At 44.7% G+C, this 26,891-nt stretch overlaps 1 protein-coding gene across 2 annotated transcripts in view; it reads left to right on the forward strand.

Moving 5' to 3' along the window:
- The window catches only part of MAP3K7 (mitogen-activated protein kinase kinase kinase 7), a 96,508-nt gene that overhangs the window by 36,857 nt on the left and 32,760 nt on the right, over positions 1-26,891 (forward strand). For both annotated transcript variants that reach the window (XM_077289716.1, XM_077289717.1), the window contains exons 5-9: positions 2,647-2,785; positions 8,643-8,767; positions 12,177-12,305; positions 24,229-24,359; positions 25,522-25,603. In XM_077289716.1, coding sequence (XP_077145831.1) covers positions 2,647-2,785; positions 8,643-8,767; positions 12,177-12,305; positions 24,229-24,359; positions 25,522-25,603 — 606 coding nt within the window. The remainder of the gene's footprint in view (positions 1-2,646; positions 2,786-8,642; positions 8,768-12,176; positions 12,306-24,228; positions 24,360-25,521; positions 25,604-26,891) is intronic.

Below are 26,891 nucleotides of genomic sequence, written 5' to 3' on the forward strand. Positions count from 1 at the left end.
TTCCCCCCCACATAGGGGGTATCAGCGTACTCAGGACAAATTGGACAACAACTTTTAGGGTCCAATTTATCCTGATACCCTTGTGAAAATACAAAACTGGGGGCTAAATTTCATTTTTGTGAAAAAAAAAAATAATTATTTTCACGGCTCTGCGTTATAAACTGTAGTGAAACACTTGGGGGTTCAAAGTTCTCACAACACATCTAGATAAGTTCCTTGGGGGGTCTAGTTTCCAATATGGGGTCACTTGTGGGGGGTTTGTACTGTTTGGGTACATCAGGGGCTCTGCAAATGCAACGTGACGCCTGCAGACCAATCCATTTAAGTCTGCATTCCAAATGGCGCTCCTTCCCTTCCGAGCTCTGTCATGCGCCCAAACAGTGGTCCCTCCCCACAAATGGGGTATCAGCGTACTCCAGACAAATTGGACAACAACTTTTGGGGTCCAATTTATCCTGATACCCTTGTGAAAATACAAAACTGGGGGCTAAAAAATCATTTTTGTGAAAAAAAAAAATAATTTTTATTTTCACGGCTCTGCGTCATAAACTGTAGTGAAACACTTGGGGGTTCAAAGCTCTCAAAACACATCTAGATAAGTTCCTTAGGGGGTCTACTTTCCAAAATGGTGTCACTTGTGGGGGGGTTTAATGTTTAGGCACATCAGGGGCTCTCCAAACGCAACATGGCATCCCATCTTAATTCCAGTCAATTTTGCATTGAAAAGTAAAATAGCGCTTCTTCCCTTCTGAGCTCTGCTATGCGCCCAAACAATGGTTTACACCCACATATGGGGTATCGTCGTACTCAGGACAAATTGCACAACAACTTTTGTGGTCTAATTTCTTCTCTTACCCTTGGGGAAATAAAAAAATGGGGGTGAAAAGATCATTTTTGTGAAAAAATATGATTTTTTATTTTTACGGCTCTGCATTATAAACGTCTGTGAAGCACTTGTTGGGTCAAAGTGCTCAACACACATCTAGATAAGTTCCTTAAGGGGTCTACTTTCCAAAATGGTGTCACTCGTGGGGGGTTTCAATGTTTAGGCACATTAGGGGCTCTCCAAACGCAACATGGCGTCCCATCTCAATTCCAGTCAATTTTGCATTGAAAAGTCAAATGGCGCTCCTTCCCTTCTGAGCTCTGCCCTGCGCCGAAACAATGGTTTACACCCACATATGGGGTGTCAGTGTACTCAGGACAAATTGCACAACAATTTTTGGGGTCCAATTTCTTCTCTTACCCTTGGGAAAATAAAAAATTGGGGGTGAAAAGATCATTTTTGTGAAAAAATATGATTTTTTATTTTTACGGCTCTGCATTATAAACTTCTGTAAAGCACTTGTTGGGTCAAAGTGCTCACCACACATCTAGATAAGTTCCTTAGGGGGTCTACTTTCCAAAATGGTGTCACTTGTGGGGGGTTTCAATGTTTAGGCACATCAGGGCTCTCCAAATGCAACATGGCGTCCCATCTCAATTCCAGTCAATTTTGCATTGAAAAGTCAAATGGCGCTCCTTTGCTTCCAAGCTCTGCCATGCGCCCAAACTGTGGTTTACCCCCACATATGGGGTATCAGCGTACTCAGGACAAATTGTACAACAACTTTTGGGGTCTATTTTCTCCTGTTACCCTTGGTAAAATAAAACAAATTGGAGCTGAAATAAATTTTGTGTGAAAAAAAGTTAAATGTTCATTTTTTTTTAAACATTCCAAAAATTCCTGTGAAACACCTGAAGGGTTAATAAACTTCTTGAAAGTGGTTTTGAGTACCTTGAGGGGTGCAGTTTTTAGAATGGTGTCACACTTGGGTATTTTCTATCATATAGACCCGTCAAAATGACTTCAAATGAGATGTGGTCCCTAAAAAAAAATGGTGTTGTAAAAATGAGAAATTGCTGGTCAACTTTTAACCCTTATAACTCCGTCACAAAAAAAAATTTTGGTTCCAAAATTGTGCTGATGTAAAGTAGACATGTGGGAAATGTTATTTATTAAGTATTTTGTGTGACATATGTCTGTGATTTAAGGGCATAAAAATTCAAAGTTGGAAAATTGCGAAATTTTCAAAATTTTCGCCAAATATTCGTTTTTTTCACAAATAAACGCAAGTTATATCGAATAAATTTTACCACTAACATGAAGTACAATATGTCACGAGAAAACAATGTCAGAATCGCCAAGATCCGTTGAAGCGTTCCAGAGTTATAACCTCATAAAGGGACAGTGGTCAGAATTGTAAAAATTGGCCCGGTCATTAACGTGCAAACCACCCTCGGGGCTTAAGGGGTTAAAAGGGATGTTTTGTGTGGAACATTTCTGACTTATCTTACTGTTTGTAATTTGTGTAACTTCAATTGTCTTAGATCTGCATGTAGTTTGCATGGTCCAGTCCAGTGATCAGCGCTGCCCCCAGTCCCTTCCAACGCGGCCTCTTCTTTCTGGATGAAGTGGCTGACGTCTCTACGTCATCCACACAGGGCTCGGTTTCGCGCCTGCACAGTGGAATCTGCGACCTGCGCAGGCGCACCTCACTCTGCCATATTGAACACCCAGGCAGCTTGTGATCTAGAAGTGAAGCTGGTTTCTAATTCCACGTTGCGAGACTGACACTACGTACATGTGTCACTTTTGTTTTGCAGTGCTGCACGGTGCCGAGCCCCTGCCTTACTACACAGCTGCTCATGCCATGAGTTGGTGTTTACAATGTGCCCAAGGGGTAGCTTATTTGCACAGCATGAAACCAAAGGCTCTTATTCACAGGGACCTTAAACCACCAAAGTAAGTGAACATTCCTTCTGTATTTCTTGCTTATTGACTACACAGTTTTGTAGAAATAAACTATATATAATGGGGTTGTCCACTTTTGGGGACAATGAGTTTTGCCATTGGGTTTAATCAAAAATGTTGCACCATTGCCTTCTATAGCCTCTGTGTTGTACTGTCCATTATCAAATCAGTCAATGAGCTCAGTCTGACTGGAGCATTTGTAATTCTGTCTTTTTCTGAGCCCCTCTCAGCTGAGTTAGACTAAGTTCACACGTTGAGTATTTGCAGCTAATTATTCTGCACCAAAAAGCCGAGTGTCCACAGGAAAATTGCTGTGTTCAATACCTGCATTTTTTATGCTTTTGAATGGGTTTGTAGGAAATCTCACTTATTTGGTACTGCTGTAAAATGCAACTTTTTTTCTCCTTTGCCTCATTGGGGGACACAGACCGTGGGTGTATGCTGCTGCCACAAGGAGGCTGACACTAAGTGATACAAAGAAAGTTAGCTCGTCCCCTGCAGTATACACCCCTCTGCTGGCTCTCAGCTAACCAGTTCTTGCTTAGTGTCCGTAGGAAGCACACGGACGGGTCTGCTATTCAGTCCCAAAACTCTTATTTTATTTTTACCTTTTACATTTTTGATTTTTTTTTTCCACGGACAAATAGGGCGACGGATCCTTTCAAGGTTCCGATCTCCCTGAACCATCAACAGGCGAGCATGTGGAGTATACCTCCCCGTACCCTCTCCTGTGAAGTGAGATGCCAAGCCTGAGCTGATTCTTAGGGGCGATGGGTCCCTTCAAGGGCACCGATCTCCCCGCACCATCAACAGACGAGCACATGGAGTGTCGCCTCCACGTACCCTCTTCTGCAGCCAGGCCTAATGCCGGACAAAAGGCCCTGTCCACCCGGGGGCTTGAACTCCGTGGATGTACAGAGGCCCCTCTCTTTGGCGTCCGAGCAGCCCCCACTGTCCCACCACTGTTAAAGCGGATGGTACAAGGAGGCGGACGGTTCCTCTCCACCTCCATAACAAAGGGATGATGGATTGAGGTTTATCCCTCTATTCCTGCACCGTCCACGCTGCAATACCTGACCTGCAGTCATGTGGCTCCAGAGTGGCTCCATGCCGGGACGCGCACCGATGGTGAGTGGATCCTGTCTGCGGTGGGCCTCTGCAGCAGGATATTCACATGCTCACAGGCAGCCTCTGGCTTCCCTGTGGCCCACCTCCCTGAGGTAACGCTCCGGCCGGCTGCAAAAATTTAGCCCCCGGCTTCGGCCGATGTGTAAGCCGCACCCGCACTATGGTGCCCTAAGGCGGCTCTGCAGGCCTTTCTGGTGCGCCTCACCTGGCACGGAAGCGCTCAGTTTTTCTCGGCCACTACAACGCCCCTCACTTCTACCGCTGCCGCTGGCTGCAGAAATTTAGGCCCCGGCTTGGGCCTATTCATGGAAGTTTCTAGGCTCTGCCCACATTGTGCCAGTGGCTCCGCCCCCGAATTGGCGCTTTTCGCTCTCTGCGAGATTTTATCACCTCTGCAACCCCCAGTGGCCATCTTGGTCCACCCAGCTGGCTCACACAGGGGCGACGACTTTGCATTAAAGGGGCACGACGACTTTGCATTAAAGGGGCACGACGACTTTGCATTAAAGGGGCACAACGACTTTGCATTAAAGGGGCACAACGACTCTGCAACAATTCCCTGGTCTTAAAGGCACGTGACCAGTATTCCCTGGTCTTGAAGGCACGTCACCAGTATTCCCTGGTCTTAAAAGCACATGACCAATCCGAAGCCGGTCACTCTAAATGAGCTCAGGAGCCCTCCGCCGCTGATCCCAGTTTATCCCAGAGTACCCAGTTCCCTCAGTGGACTTCGTCACTGACCGCAATCCACGGTTTCTCTGACCAAGAGATTGAATCCCTCCGTGATCCCTCCGTGGCTCGGAGTGCTCGCAGGACCGATATCCATGGTCCCTCTCCTACATGGGAGCCGTCGGCTAGCGGGGCGTAAGTATTCTAGAAACATACAGGCATCTAGAAACGTACAGGCATCTAGAAAAAGGAAGTTTTCATTTCCTGATCTCTCTCTCTCCCCAATGATTTGCTGAGAACAAGGCTCTGAATATGGATCAGATATTGCCTTGGATCTGGACTTGCCAGAGCTTCAGAAAAGGATGAACTCGCCTATTTTTATCATCTCTGTACATTGACGAGGACTCCGGTTCTGCTCTAGACTAGGCAGTGTCCCTCATAAGGAGACTAAAGAGCATTTGCCATTCAGTCCGGATAAGCGATTCACTGGACAGAAGCCTCTTCGTGGGATGCCAAGCCTGGTCTGATTTTTAAGGGCAACGGGTTCTTTAAAGGGCACCGTTCTCCCCACCCCATCAACAAACGAGCACACGGAGTGTCGCCTCCATGTATCCTCTTCTGCATCCAGCCCTAATGCCAGACAACCTGTCCTGTCCACCTGTAGACCTGAACTCTGTGGATGTACAGAGGCCCCCTTTTTGGCGTCCGAGCACCCCCCTCTGCATCCCCACTATTTAGCAGATGCAAGAAGGCGGGCGATCCCTCTCCACTTCCCTGTTAAGAGGATGGTGGATCGAGGGTCCCTAATTTTTAACTCTGCACCGTCAAAAGAGAGCGACAAAGGCAAGAGACGATGACCTGCTGGATGCAGCCTCGCATTCTGCCACTTGGCAGATTAACCGGATAGAATTTCCTACCAGTATCCCTGCCCGATATATCATCAATTAAAATACCACGGACTGTCAGATAGCAAATCTGGTTCGTTACGTCTTGTGGCTTCGGGTTCAGCGCTCTACCCTCCCTAGCCGCCGCATGGATTGCTAGAGCAATGGACTCCTGGCTGGAGACCTTAAGTACTTTGATTCACACCAGTAACCCTTTCCCGAAGACAGACTGCCGATCAAAAGATTTGATTGGCCAGTTGTACTAACAAAGGATCGTATGTTTCCTACAGACCCAACCAGCAGTGGAAGGGTTGTCCAGGACAGTCTAGATCTAAGGGATCTTGGTTCCAAAAAGGGGAACGAGAAGTAGGACCGATCCTGGACCTCAAACTTCTAACAACCTTTGACAAGGTCCTCCTTCTTCGGATGGAGTTCCTCTGTTCAGCCATTACTTCAACAGAAAAGGGTGGAGTTTCTGGCATCCATCGACATTCGAGATGCTTACCCCTTTTCAAAAATTCCTTCGCTTTTCCATTCGTGAACAGCATTTTCAAGCCACGACCTTATCCTTCGGCCTTGCTACCGCACCCAGTGTTCACAAGGGTCATGGCGGCTGTCATGTTCCTCTTGCACCCTTGAGGCGTGGTCGTCCTGCCCTGTTTGGTCGACTGTCTAGCCGCTCTTCCAGGACTACGCTGAGTCATCTATATCACTTGCGATACCCTCTCACCTGGGCTGGCAGCTAAACTTAGACAAGTTCTCCTCATTTCCAGCCCAGCAGATATCCTTTTTGAGGATGATCCTGCACACTTCCAGAAGAATGGTAATTCTCCCTCGAGACAAGGTCATGGCCCTTCAACAGGGAGCTCGCGCACTTGATCACTCATCCCCTCATTTCATTCGATTTGCTAGGAGGGTTCTGAGGAAAAATGGTGACGATAATGGAAGCAGTTTCCCTCACTCTGCTCGTTTTCAGCAAGTCAAACAGACTTTCAGATGGTAGTCTCTGAGCTCCTTCTTCATCCAGGGCCTTTCTCTCAGTTCAATGGTTATTCGTAACTACCAATGCCAGTCTTCTCCCGATCATTGCTCTGGAGACCCGAACGGTAATCCTACAGCAGGTCCACTGCTTTCTGGCGGGTCACCCTATCCGAATTCAATTGGATAATGCCACGGCTGTGCCATACGTCAATCATCTAGCAGGTACCCACGGTAAGCCGCCATGGCCGAGGTACCTCACTTTCTCTGATGGGACGAGATCTATCATTTGGTGATCTCGGCAGTACATATCCCTGGAGTATAACTCTTGGGCAGCTAACATTCAGCCGTCAGGGTTCCGCCTCAAGTGAGTGGGAACTTCACCCGGAAGTCTTCCATCAGATCTGCCTTCACTGGAGCTCTCCAGTTGTAGATCAGATGGCGTCCAGAATGAACACCAATGTACTCGAGTTTGTGGTTCGGCCTCGTGATCCAAGAGCCAACGCACTGCATGCTCTGGTTCTTCCGTGGTACCAGTTTCCGTAACTCCCTTTCCACTTCTTCCGAAAGCCTTTCGAAAGCAGAAAGGGCCCCAGTGATCCTCGGGGATCCGCACTGACCACGTCAGGTTTTTTGTTTGCACAGCTAGTATCTTTCCGCCTTATTGCAACAAAACTGCAAGTAGGGACTTTCTCGCAGGGAGTTTTCACACGTAGTTCTTCCCCATCGCATACCGTTGGATCATTGGGACCTTAATGGTCCTGGGAGTCTTACAGTAGACTCCTTTTGATCCGGACAGACTTTGCTATCAGGGAAGGTCGCCCTTTTATCTCTGCGATATCCTCCTCCTGACGAGTCTTCGGAGCAAGCTATTCTGTTCTTTCAGACTTTTTTCCCTTATTTCCTTCAAGGCAAGGTTGTCTTCAGGCCATCCCCGTCCCTTGTTACCAAGGTGGTATTGTATTACCACTGTTATGAGGGCATCGTTCTTCCCTCATCTCTTTCGACACCAGTCCACAAAATGGATTGAGTTCCCCATATTCTGGACGAAGTGAGTGCTCTGAGTAGGTACGTGTCGAGGACGGCATCCTTCTGAAGGTTGGACCCTTTATTTGGGCTTCCTGACGTTTCATCGGCCATGTTAGCCTGGTGGATTCTTTTCACCATCCAGGAGTCCTTCCGTGTTAGGCTGACATCTATCTCCCTGTCTATCGAGGGTTCTAGGCACCAGGCTTCGGCAAAGCACGCCTGCAAGCTTGCGGATTCGTCCAGTCCGCATGCATTCTTGAAGCACTATAATTCCCACACTTCCACAGATGTGGGTCTGAGCAGGCGGACTCTGCAGGCCGCGGTGGCGCACTTGTAAGTAGCGGTTACGCAGGGCCAGATCTGATGTTGTCCCCACCCAGGGACTGCTTTGGGACGTCCCACGGTCTGTGTCCCCCAATGAGGCGAAGGAGAAATAGGGATTTTTGTGTACTCACCGTAAAATCCTTTTCTCCGAGCCATTCATTGGGGGACACAGTTCCCACCCTATTATTAGCTTGTGCTTGTTTTATAATTTGACATGCTATACTCTCATATATAATGACATGCTATACGCTCATATATTGTTATTGATCTACTGCTTTAGCACCGAACTGGTTAGCTGAGAGCCAGCAGGAGGGTGTATACTGCAGGGGAGGAGCTAACTTTCATTGTATCACTTAGTGTCAGCGTCCTAGTGGCAGCAGCATACACCCACGGTCTGTGTCCCCCAATGAATGGCTCGTAGACAAGGATTTTATGGTGAGTACACAAAAATCCCTATTTTTTTTTCCACTCGAAAAATGCATGGAAAAGCTCCACTTATGACCCCCGACCATGTGAAAATTGAATTGCGCAAAGAGCCTGTAAAAGCCAAGCCATGCAAAATGTTAAATGAAACCAAATTGAAAGATTGATTTTCTTAGGCCCCCAAATATTAATTTATGTAATAAAAAAGACCCCTGTGATGGGTCCACAGTCCATAGAAAATGTCCAACAAGAATCATTAAAAAGCCTTTCTTACAAGCTAAGTAGTTTGACATCATGTGGTATCCACAGTTTTATTTTTTTATTCTTATGGTTGATAACCATGCAATGCTTATTTCGTTTTAGAGAAGAAGTGTAATATATCTCACAGATTGTGCAATTCCTTTGCCTTGCAGCCTGCTCCTGGTAGCGGGGGGCACTGTTCTGAAGATATGCGACTTTGGTACAGCCTGTGATATTCAGACTCATATGACGAACAACAAAGGAAGCGCTGCCTGGATGGCTCCTGAAGTTTTTGAAGGTAAAATAAGCTTAAGGGACAAATTATTTTAACCAGTGAACAGTGTCTGATACCTTCAGTGCAGAAACAAAGCAAGAGGGAGGCCCCATGGCGTAGACCCCACCTTTCATGCATTGTCCTGATCTTAGCATTAACCCCTTTCTGCCATTGGACGTACTATCCCGTCCATGTGACCTGGGACTTAATTCCCATGGACGGGATAGTAAGTCATAGGCGATTGGGTGTCAGCTGATTATCACAGGACCGCTCCTGGCACATTAACGCCCGGAACACTGCGATCAAACATGATCGCAGAGTTTCGGTGACATAGGCAAGCATCGTGCAGGGAGGGGGCTCCCTGCGTGCGTCCCGGAGACCCTCAGAACAACACGATGTGATCACGTTGTTCTGAGCATCTCTTCCGTCCTCCTCCCTGCAGGCTCCGGATCCAAGATGGTCGCGGGGGCCTTCTGGGTCCTGCAGAGAAGTGGCTTGCGAGCGCCTGCTGAGAGCAGGCGCCGGCAAGCCTCCAGCACTGCATGTCAGATCGCTGATCTGACACAGTGGTCTGTAAAGTGTTAGATCAGCGATCTGACACTATACAGTGATGTCCCACCCTGGGACAAAGTAAAAAAAAAAAAAAATTACACTGTGTAAAAAAAATTTAAAAAAATAAAAATTCCCAAATTCATAAAATATATATATTGTTCCAATAAATACATTTCTTTATGTAAATAAAAAAAAAAACAAAAGTACACATTTCGTATCGCCGCGTCCGTAACAACCCGACCTATAACTGTCCCACTAGTTAATTCCTTCAGTGAACACCGTAAAAAAAATATAAAAAGAGGCAAAAAACAATGCTTTATCATAACGCCAAACAAAAAGACAGAAATAAATAAACATGGTACCGTTGAAAACGTCATCTTGTCCCGCAAAAAATTAGCCGCCATACAGCGTTATCAGCAGAAAAAAAAGTTATAGCCCTCAGAATAAAGCGATGCAAAAATAGTTATTTTTTATATAAAATAGTTTTTATTGTATAAAAGCGCCAAACATAAAAATATTATATAAATGAGGTATCGCTATAATCGTACTGACCCAAAGAATAAAACTGCTTTATCAATTTTACCAAACGCTTAACGGTATAAACGCCCCCGCCTAACAAAAATCGGAATAAAATGCGATCAAAAAATTTCATGTGCCAGAAAATGGTACCAATATAAAAATAAATGGGGAAAAATAAAAAAATTAAAATGTATTTATTTCCGTTTTCCCATTAGGGTTGGGGCTGAAGTTCGGGTTGGGGCTAGAGTAGGGGTTAGGGTTTGGATTACGTTTACGGTTTGGTTAGGAGTGTGGTTAGGGTTATGGTTAGGGTTGTGATTATGGTTAGGGGTGGGTTGGGATTAGGGTTAGGGGTGTGGTTAGGATTATGGTTAGGGTTATGGTTAGGGTTGGTATTAGGGTTAGGGGTGTGTTGGGGTTAGGGTTGGAGTTAGAATTAAGGAGGTTTCTACTGTTTAGGCATATCGGGCTCTGCAAACGCAATGTGACGCCTGCAGACCATTCCATCAAAGTGTGCATTCCAAAACGCCACTTCTTCCCTTCTGAGCCCCGACGTGTGCCCAAACAGTAGTTTACCCCCACATATGGGGTATCTGCGTACTCAGGACAAATTGCACACCCCAGTTTTGCTGTCCAATTTCCCCTGTTACCCTTGGGAAAATAAAAAAATTGAGGGCGAAAAAATCATTTTTGTGGGGAAAAATATATATATTTTTTTTATTTTCACGGCTCTGCGTTATAAACTTTAGTGAAACATTTGGGGGTTCAAATTTCACACAACACATCTAGATAAGTTCCTTGGGGGGTCTAGTTTCCAATATGGGGTCACTTATGAGGGTTTCTACTGTTTAGGTACATCAGGGGCTCTGCAAACGCAACTTGACGCCCGCAGACCAATCCATCTAAGTCTGCATTCCAAAATGGTGCTCTTTCCCTTCCGAGCTCTCCCGTGCTCCCAAACAGTGGTGTACCCCCACATATGGGGTATCAGCGTACTCAGGACAAATTGCACAACAACTTTTGGGGTCCAATTTCTCCTGTTACCCTTGGGAAAATAAAAAATTGGGGGCGAAAAGATCATTTTTGTGAAAAGAAAAAAAAATGCTGCATCAATAGTAAAAAGTTGGTCACACTTGTCAAACACTATGGTTGACAAGTGTGACCAACCTGTCAATCAGTTTTCCAAGCCATGCTACAGATCGCTTGGAAAACGCTAGCATTCTGCAAGCTAATTATGCTTTCAAAACGCTAGTGTTTAGCGGGAATATGCATGCCAATTCCGCATGCGATATACCCGCAGCAGGAGTTGCAGAATTGCCGCAGAAATTTCCGCGGCAATTCGGCGACATGTGCACTTAGCCTTACTCTTCCAGTAGCCTCATTGAAATTGAATGGAGCCGCAGTCTGTCATTTGACCTGCCATGCCATTTTGTAACAGAGAAAAGTTAAATAAAATGGGATGGAACACTCACCGATCAGAAAGTTACTTTGCCCTTTTTTTTTTTTTTTTTTTTTTTTACCTCTTTCCTTAACGCTGCGTATTTTCACTGGGAAAAAAATGCAGCTCTTTACAGTTCCAGCAAAATACATTTATGGAAATCTCATGGCCACTTTTTTTTTTTTTTTTTTTTTTTTTAACACTGTATAAGCTGAACTGCGGTGCGTGTTTTGAAATACATAACATGTCAATTTCTCTTGTGGGTATGCTGAGTTTATGTGCAGATTTTCCCATAGAATTGCATCAGATGTGGCAAATCCACAGGTAAAAAAAACGCATTTGCTTGTTTAGTGCATTTCCGCTGTGGAAACACTCTAACTAAACGCTTGTGTTCCTCACAACTGTAACAATAAAGTTTTGTGACTAGTTAGTATAAAAAAGAAAACATTCCCAAGAGACAAAAAAACTGTGTCGAAAATGCAAGTAAAAAAAAAAAAATACACTCAAACAATGAAGAAATGCAAGCAAACTAATTTACCGAATAGGTGCAGAAAGTCAAAAACTCAGCAAATGCTCATTGTGGGGAGCCAAGCCTAAAACGTCTGGGAAACCTGTTTGAATTAACATTACTGAATGAGACGCATTATTTTGTTTAGATTTGATAGAAATAATCATTTCGTCACTATACATTTTGGGCTTGAACTCTAGTATATACAGAGACTTAAAAGGTTAACAACTGATCGGCGGGGGTGCCTGCTGTCGCACCCTGGCCGATCAGACATTGATGACCTATCCTAAGGCTAGGTCATCAATGAAAAAGTAGTGGACCACTTCTTTAATGTGGTATGATTTTCATTAAAAAAAAAAATGTACAGTATCTATTAGGTTGACAAGATATGTGTAATTATGTTTTTGCATTTTCAGGTAGCAACTACAGTGAAAAATGTGATGTGTTTAGCTGGGGCATCATTCTTTGGGAAGTAATTACGAGGCGGAAGCCGTTTGATGAAATTGGAGGTCCTGCTTTTCGTATAATGTGGGCTGTCCATAATGGTGAGGGCACACGTCTGACTGTATTGTACTGTCTTACATTGCTGATCGTGGGCCAATGCTGAAAGCAAATTGTAGATAAGATTAGGATGTCTTGCACAGATAGATGAAGATATACCAACTTCATTATGTACCAGCATGCAGATGAGCCTCTAATACCAAGCTCGGATTGCTGGTTTCTTGTGCCAAATTTTTCAAAATGGCTTCCACATTTTACACAAAGTCAAATACGATCTTTAGTTTTGCCTTTTGCTCCTTTTTAGTGCAAATATAACCCATTTGGAAACAATGGCTCAAATTGTAGCAAATTATCTAGCATACAAAAAAATCACTCTAGAGCAATACTGCAGTACTTTTAAAACAAAATATTTTCAATTTTCGGAAGAAAAAAAATGCAAATGATGCATTGGGTGAAAATCCTAAAGTCCACTCACAATGGCAAATGTTAGGACTAGAGCATGGCAACCACCACTCATTAAATTCATGATGAGTGGTGGTATTCGCTCTGCCACAAATGTTACTGAAGTAAGATTTGTGGCAAGGCACACACAAGTGTACGTGACTCGTCTGATGCTCCTGATTAGTGATGAGCGAATATACTCGTTACTCGAGATTTCTCGAGCATGCTCGGGGGTCCTCTGAGTATTTTTTAGTGCTCGGAGATTGTTTTTCTTGCCACAGCTGAATGATTTACATCTGTAAAGTACATGTGGGGGTTGCCTTGTTGCTAGGGAATCCCCACATGTAATTATGCTGGCTAACAAATGTAAATCATTCAGCTGCGGCGCTAAAAACTAAATCTCCGGGAGTGCAATACTCTATGCTGTTCCCCACAAAGTTGAGACTGGTGGCTTTTGATAAGACCCACTTTTTCCTGACACCAGAGGACACTACCCAGTGGATTAATAATAATGCGAAAAAAATTAAGGGAAAGGGCGATTGACATCTCGGCGAGATCCGGATGGGAGTTGTTTCTCTGTTGCTGGAGGAGGGATTTGCATGTAATGGCACATTTGTTAAAGGGTTGAGCAGAGGTTGAGGGCTCGGCTGTGCCATATTGAGTGATTGACCGGAGGGGATAGTAACGATTAATAAGTATGGGGGAGGTGGGTTATGCCGGGTACTGCAAATTGGTTTGGTAATTTCTCTACATGTTTATTTAAGTTGGAATATTGTAAAAAACAAAAACTGTGGGATATTCGGATTGTTACTGCAGCGGGAGGCGCATGGAGAGGGTTAAGTAAGGGAGAGTGTTCTCTTGATGAGAGGAAGAATGTATTGTATTGGGTGGGTTAGGGGGTTAAGTCGGGAGTTGGTAGGGGGGGTGGGAGGGATTAGACAGCTCATACTTGGAAAAGTGGATACTATGAAGGATGATGAGCCGTATGATGGGGGACCGCATTAAAATATTGAGTTGGAATGTAAGAGGCCTAGCGGATAACACTCGGCGGGCGGCAAGTCTGCATTATGTTCGAGAACAGAGGGTCTCAATGATATGCCTGCTGGAGACACATTTAGTGCGGGAAAATGTGGATGTATTGAACAGGCGCTGGATACAGAGGGCGTACCACTCTACCTTCTCTACGTACTCTAGGGGTGTGTCGGTGTTGGTACCTGTGGGAGTGCAGTATGAAGAGGTGATGGTACAGAAGGATGTGGATGGTCAGTATGTGGTGGTGCAATGCAAAATAAATGGAGTGTTGATGTGTATAGCGGCGATGTATATTCCGCCTCCATACTCAAGTAAGAAAATTAGAGAGGTGCTGGAGAGGGTGGAAAGCTGGGGCCCGATACCATTTCTAATTATTGGGGATCTTAATAATATATGTGATGACTTTTGGGATAAAAATAAAAACTCCCAAAATAGGACAGTGGGACACATTACTACGTTTGGGACTTATATTTGTGAAGTGGGTATGACTGATCTATGGAGAGTTAGGCATGTTGGGGAAAGGGGGTATTCATGTTATTCACCGGCTCATGGTACTCTATCCTGAATTGATTTGGCACTGGGCAACCGTCGGTTGGACACGATGGTAGGGGATGTGAGATATTTGCCTAGGGCCCTCTCGGCCCATAGTCCAATTGAGGTCGAGTTTCGGCCGATGGACAGGGGCCGTGAACAGGAGAGAGTGGAAGGTTCACCCTAACTGGCTGCACAGTATAGATCTAGATAAGATATAACGGGAGTTGGTGGAATTTTTTGAGCTGAATGATGGGAGTGTAGATACTCTTACTGTATGGGAAGCCATGAAGGCGTACTTAAGAGGGCTGTTGTTTAGAGACATTAGTAGATGTAAGCGGAAGTCGAGAGAGGCAGAGAAGGCAGCGATTGATGGGTTGAGGGCAGCGGAGGATGAGATGGTGATACTGGGTACTCCGGAAGCTGGGAAGAGATTAAAGGCAGCTCAAAGTCATCTGGAAGAAATTTTGCTGGGTAAAGCTGAAAGGAAGCGGGAATTCATGAAGCTGGCTTATCAGGAGGGTGAAACTGTAGGTCACATGCTGTCGCTGGTGGCTTCTGCACAGAGAAGTACTACGTTTGTCCATTCTCTGGTTTCCGGAAGTGGTACGAGTGTCTCTGAGACTCCAGAGATTTTGGAGGTTTTTGCTGATTTTTACGAGGACCTATATTCCTCTCAGGTGGATGGGACGGTGGGAGACACAGTGGCGTTCCTCGAGGGACTGGAGCTCACGAGGTTGAGTGATGCAGATAGAGAGGGCTTGGAGGCTCCTATCACGGAGGAGGAACTGGGTCGGGCATTACAGTCTATGGCTAATGGGAAGGCGCCTGGAGTAGATGGGTTTCCTGCTGAGATCTATAAACATATGGGGGAGGTGCTAATTCCCAGATTAACCCCTTCACGACCTTTGACGCATACGCTGCGTCATGAAAGTCGGTGCCAATGCGACCTATGACGCAGCGTATGCGTCATGGAATGATCGCGTCCCTGCAGATCGGGTGAAAGGGTTAACTCCGATTTTACCCGATCTGCAGAGACAGGGGGAGTGGTGCTTCAGCCCAGGGGGGGTGGCTTCACCCCCCCCCGTGGCTACGATCGCTCTGATTGGCTGTTGAAAGTGAAACTGCCAATCAGAGCGATTTGTAATATTTCACCTAAAAAACTGGTGAAATATTACAATCCAGCCATGGCCGATGCTGCAATATCATCGGCCATGGCTGGAAATACTCAAGTGCCCCCCCCCCACACCCACCGATCGCCCCCCCAGTCCTCCGTTATGGGGTCCGGTCCCCTCCGTCCGCCTGCCGGCTCCCCCGTCCTCCTGTCCGCTCCCTCCTTGCTCAGATCCCCCCCCCCCCCCCTGTGCTCCGATCCACCCCCCCACCACCCCTTCATACTTACCGATCCTCCCGGTGTCCGGCCGTCTCCTCGCTGGGCGCCGCCATCTTGGAAAATGGCGGGCGCATGCTCAGTGCGCCCGCCGAATCTGCCAGTCGGCAGATTCCTTACAAGTACATTTTGATCGCTGTGGTAGGTTCTATCACAGCGATCAAAATAAAAAAAATAATAAATAACCCCCCCCCTTTATCACCCCCATAGGGACAATAATAAAATAAAGAAAAATTTTTTTTTCTTTTTACACTAGGGTTAGGGTTAGAACTAGGGGTAGGGTTAGGGTTACGGGTAGGGTTAGGGGTAGGGTTATGGCATGTGCACACAGAGCGGATCGGCCGCGGATCGGCAGCGGATCGGCAGCGGATCGGCAGCGGATCGGCCGCGGATCGGCGGCGGATCCGCAGCGGATCGGCCGCGGATCCGCAGCGGATCGGCCACGCATCCGCAGCGGATTGGCCGCTGCGAATTCGAAGCAGTTTTCCATCAGGTTTACAGTACCATGTACACCTAAGGAAAACCAAATCCGCTGTGCCCATGGTGCGGAAAATTCCGTGCAGAAACGCTGCGTTGTATTTTCCGCAGCATGTCAATTCTTTGTGCGGATTCCGCAGCGTTTTACACCTGTTCCTCAATAGGAATCCACAGGTGAAATCCGCACAAAAAAACACTGGAAATCTGCTGTAAATCCGCAGGTAAAACGCAGTGCCTTTTACCTGCAGATTTTTCAAAAATCGTGCGGAAAAATCTCACACGAATCCGCAACGTGGGCACATAGCCTTAGGGTTAGGGTTGGAATTAGAGTTAGGGTTGGAATTAGGGCTAGGGTTTGAAATAGGGTTAAGATTAGGCTTGTGGTTAGGGTTACGGATAGGGTTAGGGGTGTGTTGGGGTTACAGTTGTGGTTAGGGTTGGGATTAGGGTTACGGTTGGGATTAGGGTTAGGATTAGGGTTGGAATTAGGGTTACGGGTGTGTTGCGGTTAGGGTTGTGGTTAGGGGTGTGTTGGGGTTAGGGTTGTGATTAGGGTTATGGCTACAGTTGGGATTAGGATTAGGGGTGTGTTGGGGTTAGTGTTGAAGTTAGAATTGAGGGGTTTCCACTGTTTAGGCACATCAGGGGTCTCCAAACGCAACATGGCGCCACCATTGATTCCAGCCAATCTTGCGTTCAAAAAGTCAAATGGTGCTCCCGCCCTTCCAAGCCCCGACGTGCGCCCAAACAGTGGTTTACCCCCACATTTGGGGTACCAGCGTACTCAGGACAAACTGGGCAACAACTGTTGGGGTCCAATTTCTCCTGTTACCCTTGCAAAAATAAAAAATTACTTGCTAAAACATAATTTTTGAGGAAAGAACAATTATTTTTTATTTTCACGGCTCTGCGTTATAAACTTCTGTGAAGCACTTGGGGGTTGAAAGTGCTCACCACACATCTAGATAAGTTCCTTGGGGGGTCTAGTTTCCAAAATGGGGTCACTTGTGGGGTGTTTCTACTGTTTAGGCACATCAGGGGCTCTGCAAATGCAATGTGACGCCCGCAGACCATTCCATCAAAGTCTGCATTTCAAATGTCACTACTTCCCTTCCGAGCCCTGACGTGTGCCCAAACAGTGGTTTACCCCCACATATGGGGTATCAGCGTACTCACAACAAACTGGGCAACAAATATTGGGGTCCAAATTCTCCTGTTACCCTTGTGAAAATAAAAAATTGCTTGCTAAAACATCTTTTTTGAGGAAAGAAAAATGATTTTTTATTTTCACGGCTCTGCGTTGTAAACTTCTGTGAAGCACTTGGGGGTTGAACGTGCTCACCACACATCTAGATTAGTTCCTTGGGGGGTCTAGTTTCCAAAATGGGGTCACTTGTGGGGGGTTTCTACTGTTTAGGCATATCAGGGGCTCTGCAAACGTAACATGATGCCCGCAGACCATTCCATCAAAGTCTGCATTCCAAAACGTCACTACTTCCCTTCCGAGCCCCGGAATGTGCCCAAACAGTGGTTTACCCCCACATATGGGGTATCAGCGTACTCAGGAGAAACTGGACAACAACTTTTGGGGTCCAATTTCTCCTGTTAGTCTTGCAAAAATAAAAAATTCTGGGCTAAAAAAATATTTTTGAGGAAAGGAAACACGTTTATTATTTTCACGGCTCTGCGTTATAAACTTCTGTGAAGCACTTGGGGGTTCAAAGTGCTCACCACACATCTAGATAAGTTCCCTTGGGGGTCTAGTTTCCAAAATGGAGTCACTTGTGGGGAGTTCCTACTGTTTAGGCACATCAGGGGCTCTGCAAACGCATCCTGACACCCGCAGAGCATTCCATCAAAGTCTGCATTTCAAAACGTCACTACTTCCCTTCCGAACCCCGACGTGTGCCAAAACAATGGTTTACCCCCACATATGGGGTATCAGCGTACTCAGGAGAAACTGGACAACAACTTTTGGGGTCCAATTTCTCCTGTTACCCTTGGGAAAATAAAAAATTGTGGGCTAAAAAATCATTTTTGAGAAAAGAAAAATCATTTTTTATTTTCATGGCTCTGCGTTATAAACTTCTGTGAAGCACTTGGGGGTTCAAAGTGCTCACCACACATCTAGATTAGTTCCTTTGGAGGTCTAGTTTCCAAAATGGGGTCACTTGTGCTGGAGCTCCAATGTTTAGGCACACAGGGGCTCTCCAAACGCGACATGGTGTCCGCTAATGATTGGAGCTAATTTTCCATTCAAAAAGCCAAATGGCGTGCCTTCCCTTCCGAGCCCTGCGGTGCGCCCAAACAGTGGTTTACCCCCACATATGGGGTATCATCGTACTCAGGACAAACTGGACAACAACATTTGGGGTCCAATTTCACCTATTATCCTTGGGAAAATAAAAAATTCTGGGCTAAAAATAATTTTTAAGGAAAGAAAAATTATTTTTTTATTTTCACGGCTCTGCGTTATAAACTTCTGTGAAGCACCTGGGGGTTATAAGTGCTCACTATGCATCTAGATAAGTTCCTTGGGGGGTCTAGTTTCCAAAATGGGGTCACTTGTAGGGGAGCTCCAATGTTTAGGCACACAGGGGCTCTCCAAACGCGACATGGTGTCCGCTAACGATTGGAGCTAATTTTCCATTCAAAAAGTCAAATGGCACGCCTCCCCTTCCGAGCCTTGCCGTGCACCCAAACAGTGGTTTACCCCCACATATGAGGTATCGGCATACTCAGGAGAAATTGCCCAACAAATTTTAGGATCCATTTTATCCTGTTGCCCATGTGAAAATGAAAGAATTGATGCTAAAAGAAATTTTGTGTGAAAAAAAAGTACTTTTTCATTTTTGCGGAACAATTTGTGAAGCACCTGGGGGTTTAAAGTACTCACTATGCCTCTAGATGAGTTCCTTGGGGGGTCTAGTTTCCAAAATGGGGTCACTTGTGGAGGAGCTCCAATGTTTAGGCACACAGGAGCTTTCCAAACGCGACATGGTGTCCGCTAACGATGGAGATAATTTTTCATTCAAAAAGTCAAATGGCGCTCCTTCCCTTCCGAGCCTTACCATGTGCCCAAACAGTGGTTTACCCCCACATGTGAGGTATTGGTGTACTCAGGAGAAATTGCCCAACAAAATTTAGGATCCATTTTATCCTGTTGCCCATGTGAAAATGAAAAAATTGAGGCTAAAATAATTTTTTTGTGAAAAAAAAGTACTTTTTCATTTTTACGGATCAATTTGTGAAGCACCTGGGGGTTTAAAGTGCTCACTATGCTTCTAGATAAGTTCCTTGGGGGGTCTAGTTTCCAAAATGGGGTCACTTGTGGGGGAGCTCCAATGTTTAGGCACACGGGGGCTCTCCAAACGTGTCATGGTGTCCGCTAAAGATTGGAGCCAATTTTTCATTCAAAAAGTCAAATGGCGCTCCTTCCCTTCCGAGCCCTGCCGTGCGCCCAAACAGTGGTTTACCCCCACATATGAGGTATCAGCGTACTCAGGACAAATTGGACAACAACGTCCGTGGTCCAGTTTCTCCTTTTACCGCTGGGAAAATAAAAAAATTGTTGCTAAAAGATCATTTTTGTGACTAAAAAGTTAAATGTTCATTTTTTACTTCCATGTTGCTTCTGCTGCTGTGAAACACCTGAAGGGTTAATAAACTTCTTGAATGTGGTTTTGAGCACCTTGAGGGGTGCAGTTTTTAGAATGGTGTCACTTTTGGGTATTTTCAGCCATATAGAACCCTCAAAATGACTTCAAATGTGAGGTGGTCCCTAAAAAAATGGTTTTGTAAATTTTGTTGTAAAAATGAGAAATCACTGGTCAAATTTTAACCCTTATAACTTCCTAGCAAAAAAAAAAATTGTTTCCAAAATTGTGCTGATGTAAAGTAGACATGTGGGAAACGTTATTTATTAACTATTTTGTGTCACATAACTCTCTGGTTTAACAGAATAAAAATTCAAAATGTGAAAATTGCGAAATTCTCAAATTTTTTGCCAAATTTCCATTTTTTTCACAAATAAACTCAGAAATTATCAACCTAAATTTACCACTAACATGAAGCCCAATATGTCACGAAAAAACAATCTCAGAATCGCTAGGATCCGTTGAAGCGTTCCGGAGTTATTACCTCATAAAGGGACACTGGTCAGAATTGCAAAAAACGGCAAGGTCATTAAGGCCAAAATAGGCTGGGTCATGAAGGGGTTAAAGGCGGTCCTAGAGGAGGCCAAGACTAGGGAGTTTCTGCCTGCATCCATAAGAGAGACCATAATAGCGGTGATTCCTAAGGAGGGGAAAGACTTGGGGCAACCTGAGTCATATCGGCCAATCTCCTTGCTCACTATAGATGTCAAGATTCTGGCGAAGATGTTGGCGATGAGGTTGACGAGTGTAATCTCCGGCCTGGTGCACCCAGACCAATTTGGCTTTATGCCTGATAGATCCACGGCGGTCAACCTACGGAGGCTATTTATGAATCTGCAGCTTAGGTCTGATAACTGTGGCCAGAGAGTTATTGCATCTTTAGACGCCCATAAGGCGTTCGACAGTGTGGAATGGGGATATCTCTGGTAGGTGTTGCAATATATGGGGTTTGGCTCGCGGTTTGTGTCCTGGATTCGGCTGCTGTATTCGCAGCCGATGGCCAGAGTCCGGGTGAATGGGGAGTTATCACGCACTATACAATTAGCTAGAGGGACGAGGCAGGGGTGTCCGCTCTCTCCTCTTTTGTTTGCTCTGGCCGTGGAGCCATTGGCTGCTAAACTTCAACAGTCTGACGAGGTGTCTGGGTTTAAATAAGGGATGATTGAAGAGAGGGTGGCGTTGTATGCGGACGATATTCTACTGTTTCTAGCTGACCCGGTTGCTTCCTTGGGGGGGGGGGGCTATTGGGATTATTGAAAGATTTGGCTCACTGTCAGGACTGACGATAAACTGGAGTAAGTCTATTTTGTTTAAAGTGGATGACGTAGGGGAGGAGGGGAGTGAGCTGCTGGAGGATGGGCGACTGAAGGTGGTAAGTCAATTTAAATATCTTGGGATATGGGTATCTATGCCGGTTACGGATTACATACATAGGAATCTGACTCCGATCTTAGGTGTTCTTAAGGCAAAAGTGGATGCTTGGGTTAAGCTGCATTTATCTGTGGTGGGCAGGGTGAATCTTATCAAAATGATTTTGATGCCGAAGATTCTGTATGTTCTTCATAATGCGCCAGTTTGGATACCGCGTGGGAAATTTCGGCAGATTAACTCCCTGTTCAGGAATTTGGTGTGGGGGAGACAACATCCACGTATCAGACTGGAGACACTTCAGCGACCCAAGGAAGATGGGGGCTTGGCATTGCCTAACCCTGAAGTATATTTTCTTGCAGCCCAGAGTCAGCACTTAAAGGGCTGGGCGCATGAAGGGTCGTCCGGGGCGGTACAGCAATTAATGGAAAAGGTGACAAAAAGAAGGCCAGCAGTACAATGTCTGGAGGATGGCTCCCTGGGGGCTTTGGGGAAATTGTATCCGACTATGTTATTGATATGTAAGCTGTGGGGTAGACTAAAACATATACGTGGGATTACGGGTCTGACCAGATTCTCCCCGCTATGGCATAATAATTTAAAGGAGTTTGTGGCAATGGGGGTACTACCAGAATGGCAGGCCAAGGGGATTCAATATGTCTTTCAGATAATTGAGAAGGGAGAGTTGAAATCCTTTTCCCAATTGCAGGTGGTTTGATCTCGGGCCTGCGGGGGAATATCAATATTTGCGGATGAGACACGCATTTGGAGCTCAGAATAGGGACGGAGGCATCAGAATTCAAAGGGATATAGTGTTAGAGTATTTGTGTGGTGAAGGGACTACTGGGGGGGTTATTTCCACTCTTTATAAAGACTTGCTGCACACTTTCCTGTTAAGGTTTCCAATACTGGCGAGAGCTAAGTAGGACAGGGACCTGGGCCCAATGGAGAATGAAACTTGGGAGTCGGTGCTGGAGTGGGTTCCACGGCTGTCTCTGAGCGAACCGTACAGGCTGTCACAGCTTTATGTAAAACACAGAGTTTACAAATCTCCGAAGGTGTTATATAAGGCAGGCTTGCGTGATGATTCTGAGTGCTCGAGGTGTAAATCTACAGATGCTGATATATTTCATATGATGTGGACGTGTCCGAGACTGGCTGCTTTTTGGTTGGTGGTTTTGAGTTGTGTGGAAGGAGCATACAGATGCACGGTGCCAAGGGACCCGATGGTGTGCTTGTTGGGGTGCGTGGATAACAACCTGAAGACAGCTATTTCCAGATTGCTGTATATGGCCCGGAAGGTAATAGCGTGAAATTGGATTAAGGACGAGCCGCCTTCAAGAAGAGAATTCCTCCAATATGTGAAGCAGGGCCTGAAACTGGAAAAGGGGTTTTATCAGAAAAGAGGGAAAATTGAAATGTTCGATGAGCTGTGGTCTCCGTGGCTTGCCATGGGATAGGTTTGTTATAGAGACCGGGTGAATCAAGACCCTGAATTGGTGAAAACATAACACGTGGCCTATGGTCATAACTGAGGGGATAGTCATCTTATAGATTTGAGTGTGGAGCTATTAAACAAGGTGGGCTGTCTTATTGGGGGGGGGGCGGGATAAGTTGGGATTGCGGGGTTCGTTTGGGGGGAAAACTTTGTACTGAAAACAAGAATGTAACATGTCAATTGTAATGTTATTCTTAATAAAAATTTATTTGAGTTAAAAAAAAAAAAAAAAAATCAAAACTAAATCTCCGAGCACTAAAAAATACTCGGAGGTCACCCGAGCATTCTCGAGAAATTTGAGGCCTACACCTCCTCTTGAATCAGGACTGTCTGACTCTAGCATATTTCCTCATCATGACCATGTGAACAACGCCGTTCTTGATGAATTGGACCCATAGACTTGAAATAAAGCTTAAATGGAATGACCAATATGGCGCAGGCAAAAAAAAGTGCAAAGCCTTAAAACTTGACAAAAAAACAATCACAATTATAAATATTGCCCTTAGGGGTTATTCTCAAATTATCACTTGAGCAGCACAGAGCTTTCAGTCGTTTAGTTCCTTGTTTTTGGCAGGCTGGGCTCTCTGCCTCCTTGGAGTGACAGTTCTGGTGAGTAACAGACCTGGAGTATTAATAGTACTGTAAAGCTCAGCACAAGTTCTGCTGTAACACACTCCGCTAGCTTTCAGTGTTTTTTTCTGAGTCTACAATGGTAGCGCTGTATTTGCGTACTGAGATAACAGGGCACTTGAACAAGAACATTGCATCGGACAGTGAGTGTTGTAATTAGGAGGCATGATCTGGGAGAAGCCAATGCTGGGTCTTGTAATTTTGCAAGATTTATTATAGCAGTTCTCAGGAGCTGAGAGGTGAACAGATAACTGCCATTTAGAAATCAATGGGCTGGAGAGAGGTGACTGGGATATTAAAAGTTAACCTCTCTCCTGGAATGTGACTGCTGCACACTCCTCACCAGGGTTTGGGCAGGCACTAATGGCCAAGGTCCATAGAAGCAGCTGTACATTATGAAAGAAAGCTAGAACCACACCAGATGGCAAAAGCAAATGAATTGTAAACTTTATTATTTTTATACTTCCCGACTAACTAAAGCTAAAATAAACCTCATATCATGAGCATACCTCTTAATTTTAGTCGGTTATATATCTCCTCCATACAAACTCTTATGTACACATTATGTATAAAGTGGCCGACACCCTTTAAACTTATTACTCTTTGATGGATTACCGGTAGGTTGATTTCTATCTGTTTTTCTGTTTTCCTTTTGCGTACCCTAATTAAGATATAAAGCTCTAATAATGTCACTAACAAATTAACACTTTAGAAATAATCCGTAAATGTACTTTTTGACATAAGAACTTGTAGCAGTTCCTTTCTTTGTCGTGCTCCCTATGGTTTTGTTCATTCTTGTTTGTTTTTTTTGTTGTTGTTACAAGTTTGTTCAATTTGCTTTTCTGAAAATGAAACTACTTTCTGTTTTCTTAGAATGGTGAAGCCAGTGAGTTCACCAGTTGTTTAATCCATTCACTTAATTGCCTTCTCTTATGAATTCCCAGGTACTCGGCCTCCTCTAATTAAAAATTTACCTAAGCCTATTGAAAGCTTAATGACCCGCTGCTGGTCAAAAGATCCACCTCAACGACCTTCAATGGAAGAGATTGTCAAGATAATGACACATCTTATGCAGGCAAGGTGTTTCTTTTCTTTTCATCTTGTAAATTGCTGTTACAGTCCCTTAATGTGTTTGTGGTGTCCTATACACTGTTCACTTGGCCACATCTAGGGTGAACGTGAACAAAGCTTCATTTTTGAAGGCTTTTCCAATTTGCCATATTATTGATTTTTTTTGTGAAGGTAAAATTTGGAGTGAATTTGTTTGGGCTTCAAAAACAGCATTGAACTAGCACATGTAAAAGCGGCTTCAGTGTGTGTCCACACAAAAAAAAAGACGAACAAATTGCTCCTGGTGGTAAATTATTTTTTCTTCACTGCCCAATGGTATAAAATTCTGTGAGACCTGTGGTATGATCACTGCACCCTTAGATGAATTCATTGAGAAGTGTAGTTTGTAAAATGAGGTCACATTATGGTGGGGTTCTGCTGTTGCGGGACCTCAGGGCCTCTGCCCATGTGACATGGTTTCTTCAAACCAGTCCAGCAAATTCTAGACTCCAGTATGGCGCCTCTTCCCTTTTGATCTTTGTACTGATGCTGGGCTGTGATGTGCGGTGAAGCACCGCCCGCAGCCCAGTCACTCGGGTAGATTGGGTCCCGCCTTGGAGATATCGGGTCAGCTTCCAAATCTGGAAGTTGACATCTCATCACCAGACATCAGAGGCAGCTGTAGGTGGGGTTCACGTGATTGGGATGAGCGAACAGTGATGGTGCCGCTCACAGGCACAGTTGGAGCAGGGTATTTGAAGAAACATTTATTTCCAAAGTTTAAATCGAGCTGCCCACTACACATTTGTAGTGGACAACCTGTTTAAAGGCATAAAATTGAAGTTTGAAAATTGCCAAATTTTCAAAATTTTTGCCAAATTTCCGTTCCCCCACAAATAAATGCTAATCACATTGAATAAATTTTACCACCGTCATGAGACAACAGTCTCCGAATCAGTGGGATTCATTGACTCGTTCCTGAGCTATTGCCACATAAAGTGACACTGGTCAGATTTGTCAAATTTGGCTTAGGAAGGTGAAAAAAGGCTTGGGGGTGAAGGGGTTAACATGTATTAATGGAAATGAGGTTATCCATCAGCATGAATTAAAAGTCTGCTCAGAATCCCATTTCTTGATCTGTCATCAGTGTTCTGAGTGCTATTTCATCACTTGTAATTTTTCTGCAGTATTTTCCTGGAGCAGATGAATCTTTACAGTATCCATGCCAGTACTCTGATGGGGGACAAAGCAATTCTGCCACGAGTACAGGTTAGTAACCGCTTCCTTCAGGTATGGCCATGCTGCAAGTGAGTGCATATTGCGAGATGATATGTTACAAAACAAAGACAATGCTCTAGATATTGATGGATGATATGACTGCAAATATGTGCTGGATTGTAGAAAGAGCTTTAACTCCACCAAGGCTTTTCAGACATTTTTAAGTAACACAAAAGTTATAAAATAAAGAAACGCTAATGTTTCAAGGTGAAAGCTAATGGATAAAAAAAAATTAAAAGTTTGAGCCCGATTTATTAAGACTATCGTTGTTCTCACTAGTTTTAATGAAGGGTTGTTTGGGTTACAATGTACCAATCTGGTATAAAAGGAATGCCATTACTATTGATGAATTTGATGGGCGTGTTTTTCCACACCCTGGTTCCTCTCTAACTCCACCCATTTTAGTGGACCTGCCAAAAACTGGTGTTTCTTAACACCTTTCTGACATCGGGCGAAATGCTACCCCTATGTCTGACTCCCCCCCTGTTTAGTGCAGGGTCCAGTGCTGAGCCCGTACCTTTCTGGGCACATGTCAGCTGATATATACAGCTGACATGTGCCCGCAACAGCCGTGGGTGGAATCATTAACTAATTACCGGAAGCACGTCGTAAATCCCACCTATCGTTGACCCCATCACATGATCGCGTTCCCAGATTGCTATGAGCGCTGCCCAATGGTCGGCGATCATAGCAAGTGAACATTTCTGCCACACTTGGGCGATCTGATCATCACCTGTGTGTAGCAGAGGCGATCAAAGTACTGCAGCTTCTAGTCTGAAATGGAGACTATTAAAGCATGCAAAAAGTAAAAAAAAGTTTTTAAAAATATAAAAGTTCAAATCACTCCCCATTTGCCCCATTAAAAATAAAACAATAAAAAAAAAATCTGATCGCCCGATCTAACAATATAAAAAATAATTAACCCAATCGCTAAACGGCGCAATGAGAATAAAAAAATTCAAAACGTCAAGTTTTTTTGGTCGCCGCTGCATTGCAATAAAATGCAATAACGGGCGATCAAAAGATTTTATCTACATCAAAGTGGTATCAATAAATGTGTCAGCTCTGTGCCAGGTCCCATTTTTTTTTTATTTACCAAACTTTGTATATATTTTTTTTTTTCACCACTTAAATGAAAAAAGAACCTAGACCTGTTAGGTGTCTATGAACTCGTAATGACCTGGAGAATCATAATGGCAGGTCAGTTATAGCATTTAGTGAACATGGTAAAAAAGAAACTGCGGAATTGCACTTTTTTTGCAATTTCTCCACACTTGGA

The sequence above is a fragment of the Ranitomeya variabilis genome, chromosome 2 (assembly GCF_051348905.1).
Source record: "Ranitomeya variabilis isolate aRanVar5 chromosome 2, aRanVar5.hap1, whole genome shotgun sequence".
Classification (NCBI taxonomy): domain Eukaryota; kingdom Metazoa; phylum Chordata; class Amphibia; order Anura; family Dendrobatidae; genus Ranitomeya; species Ranitomeya variabilis.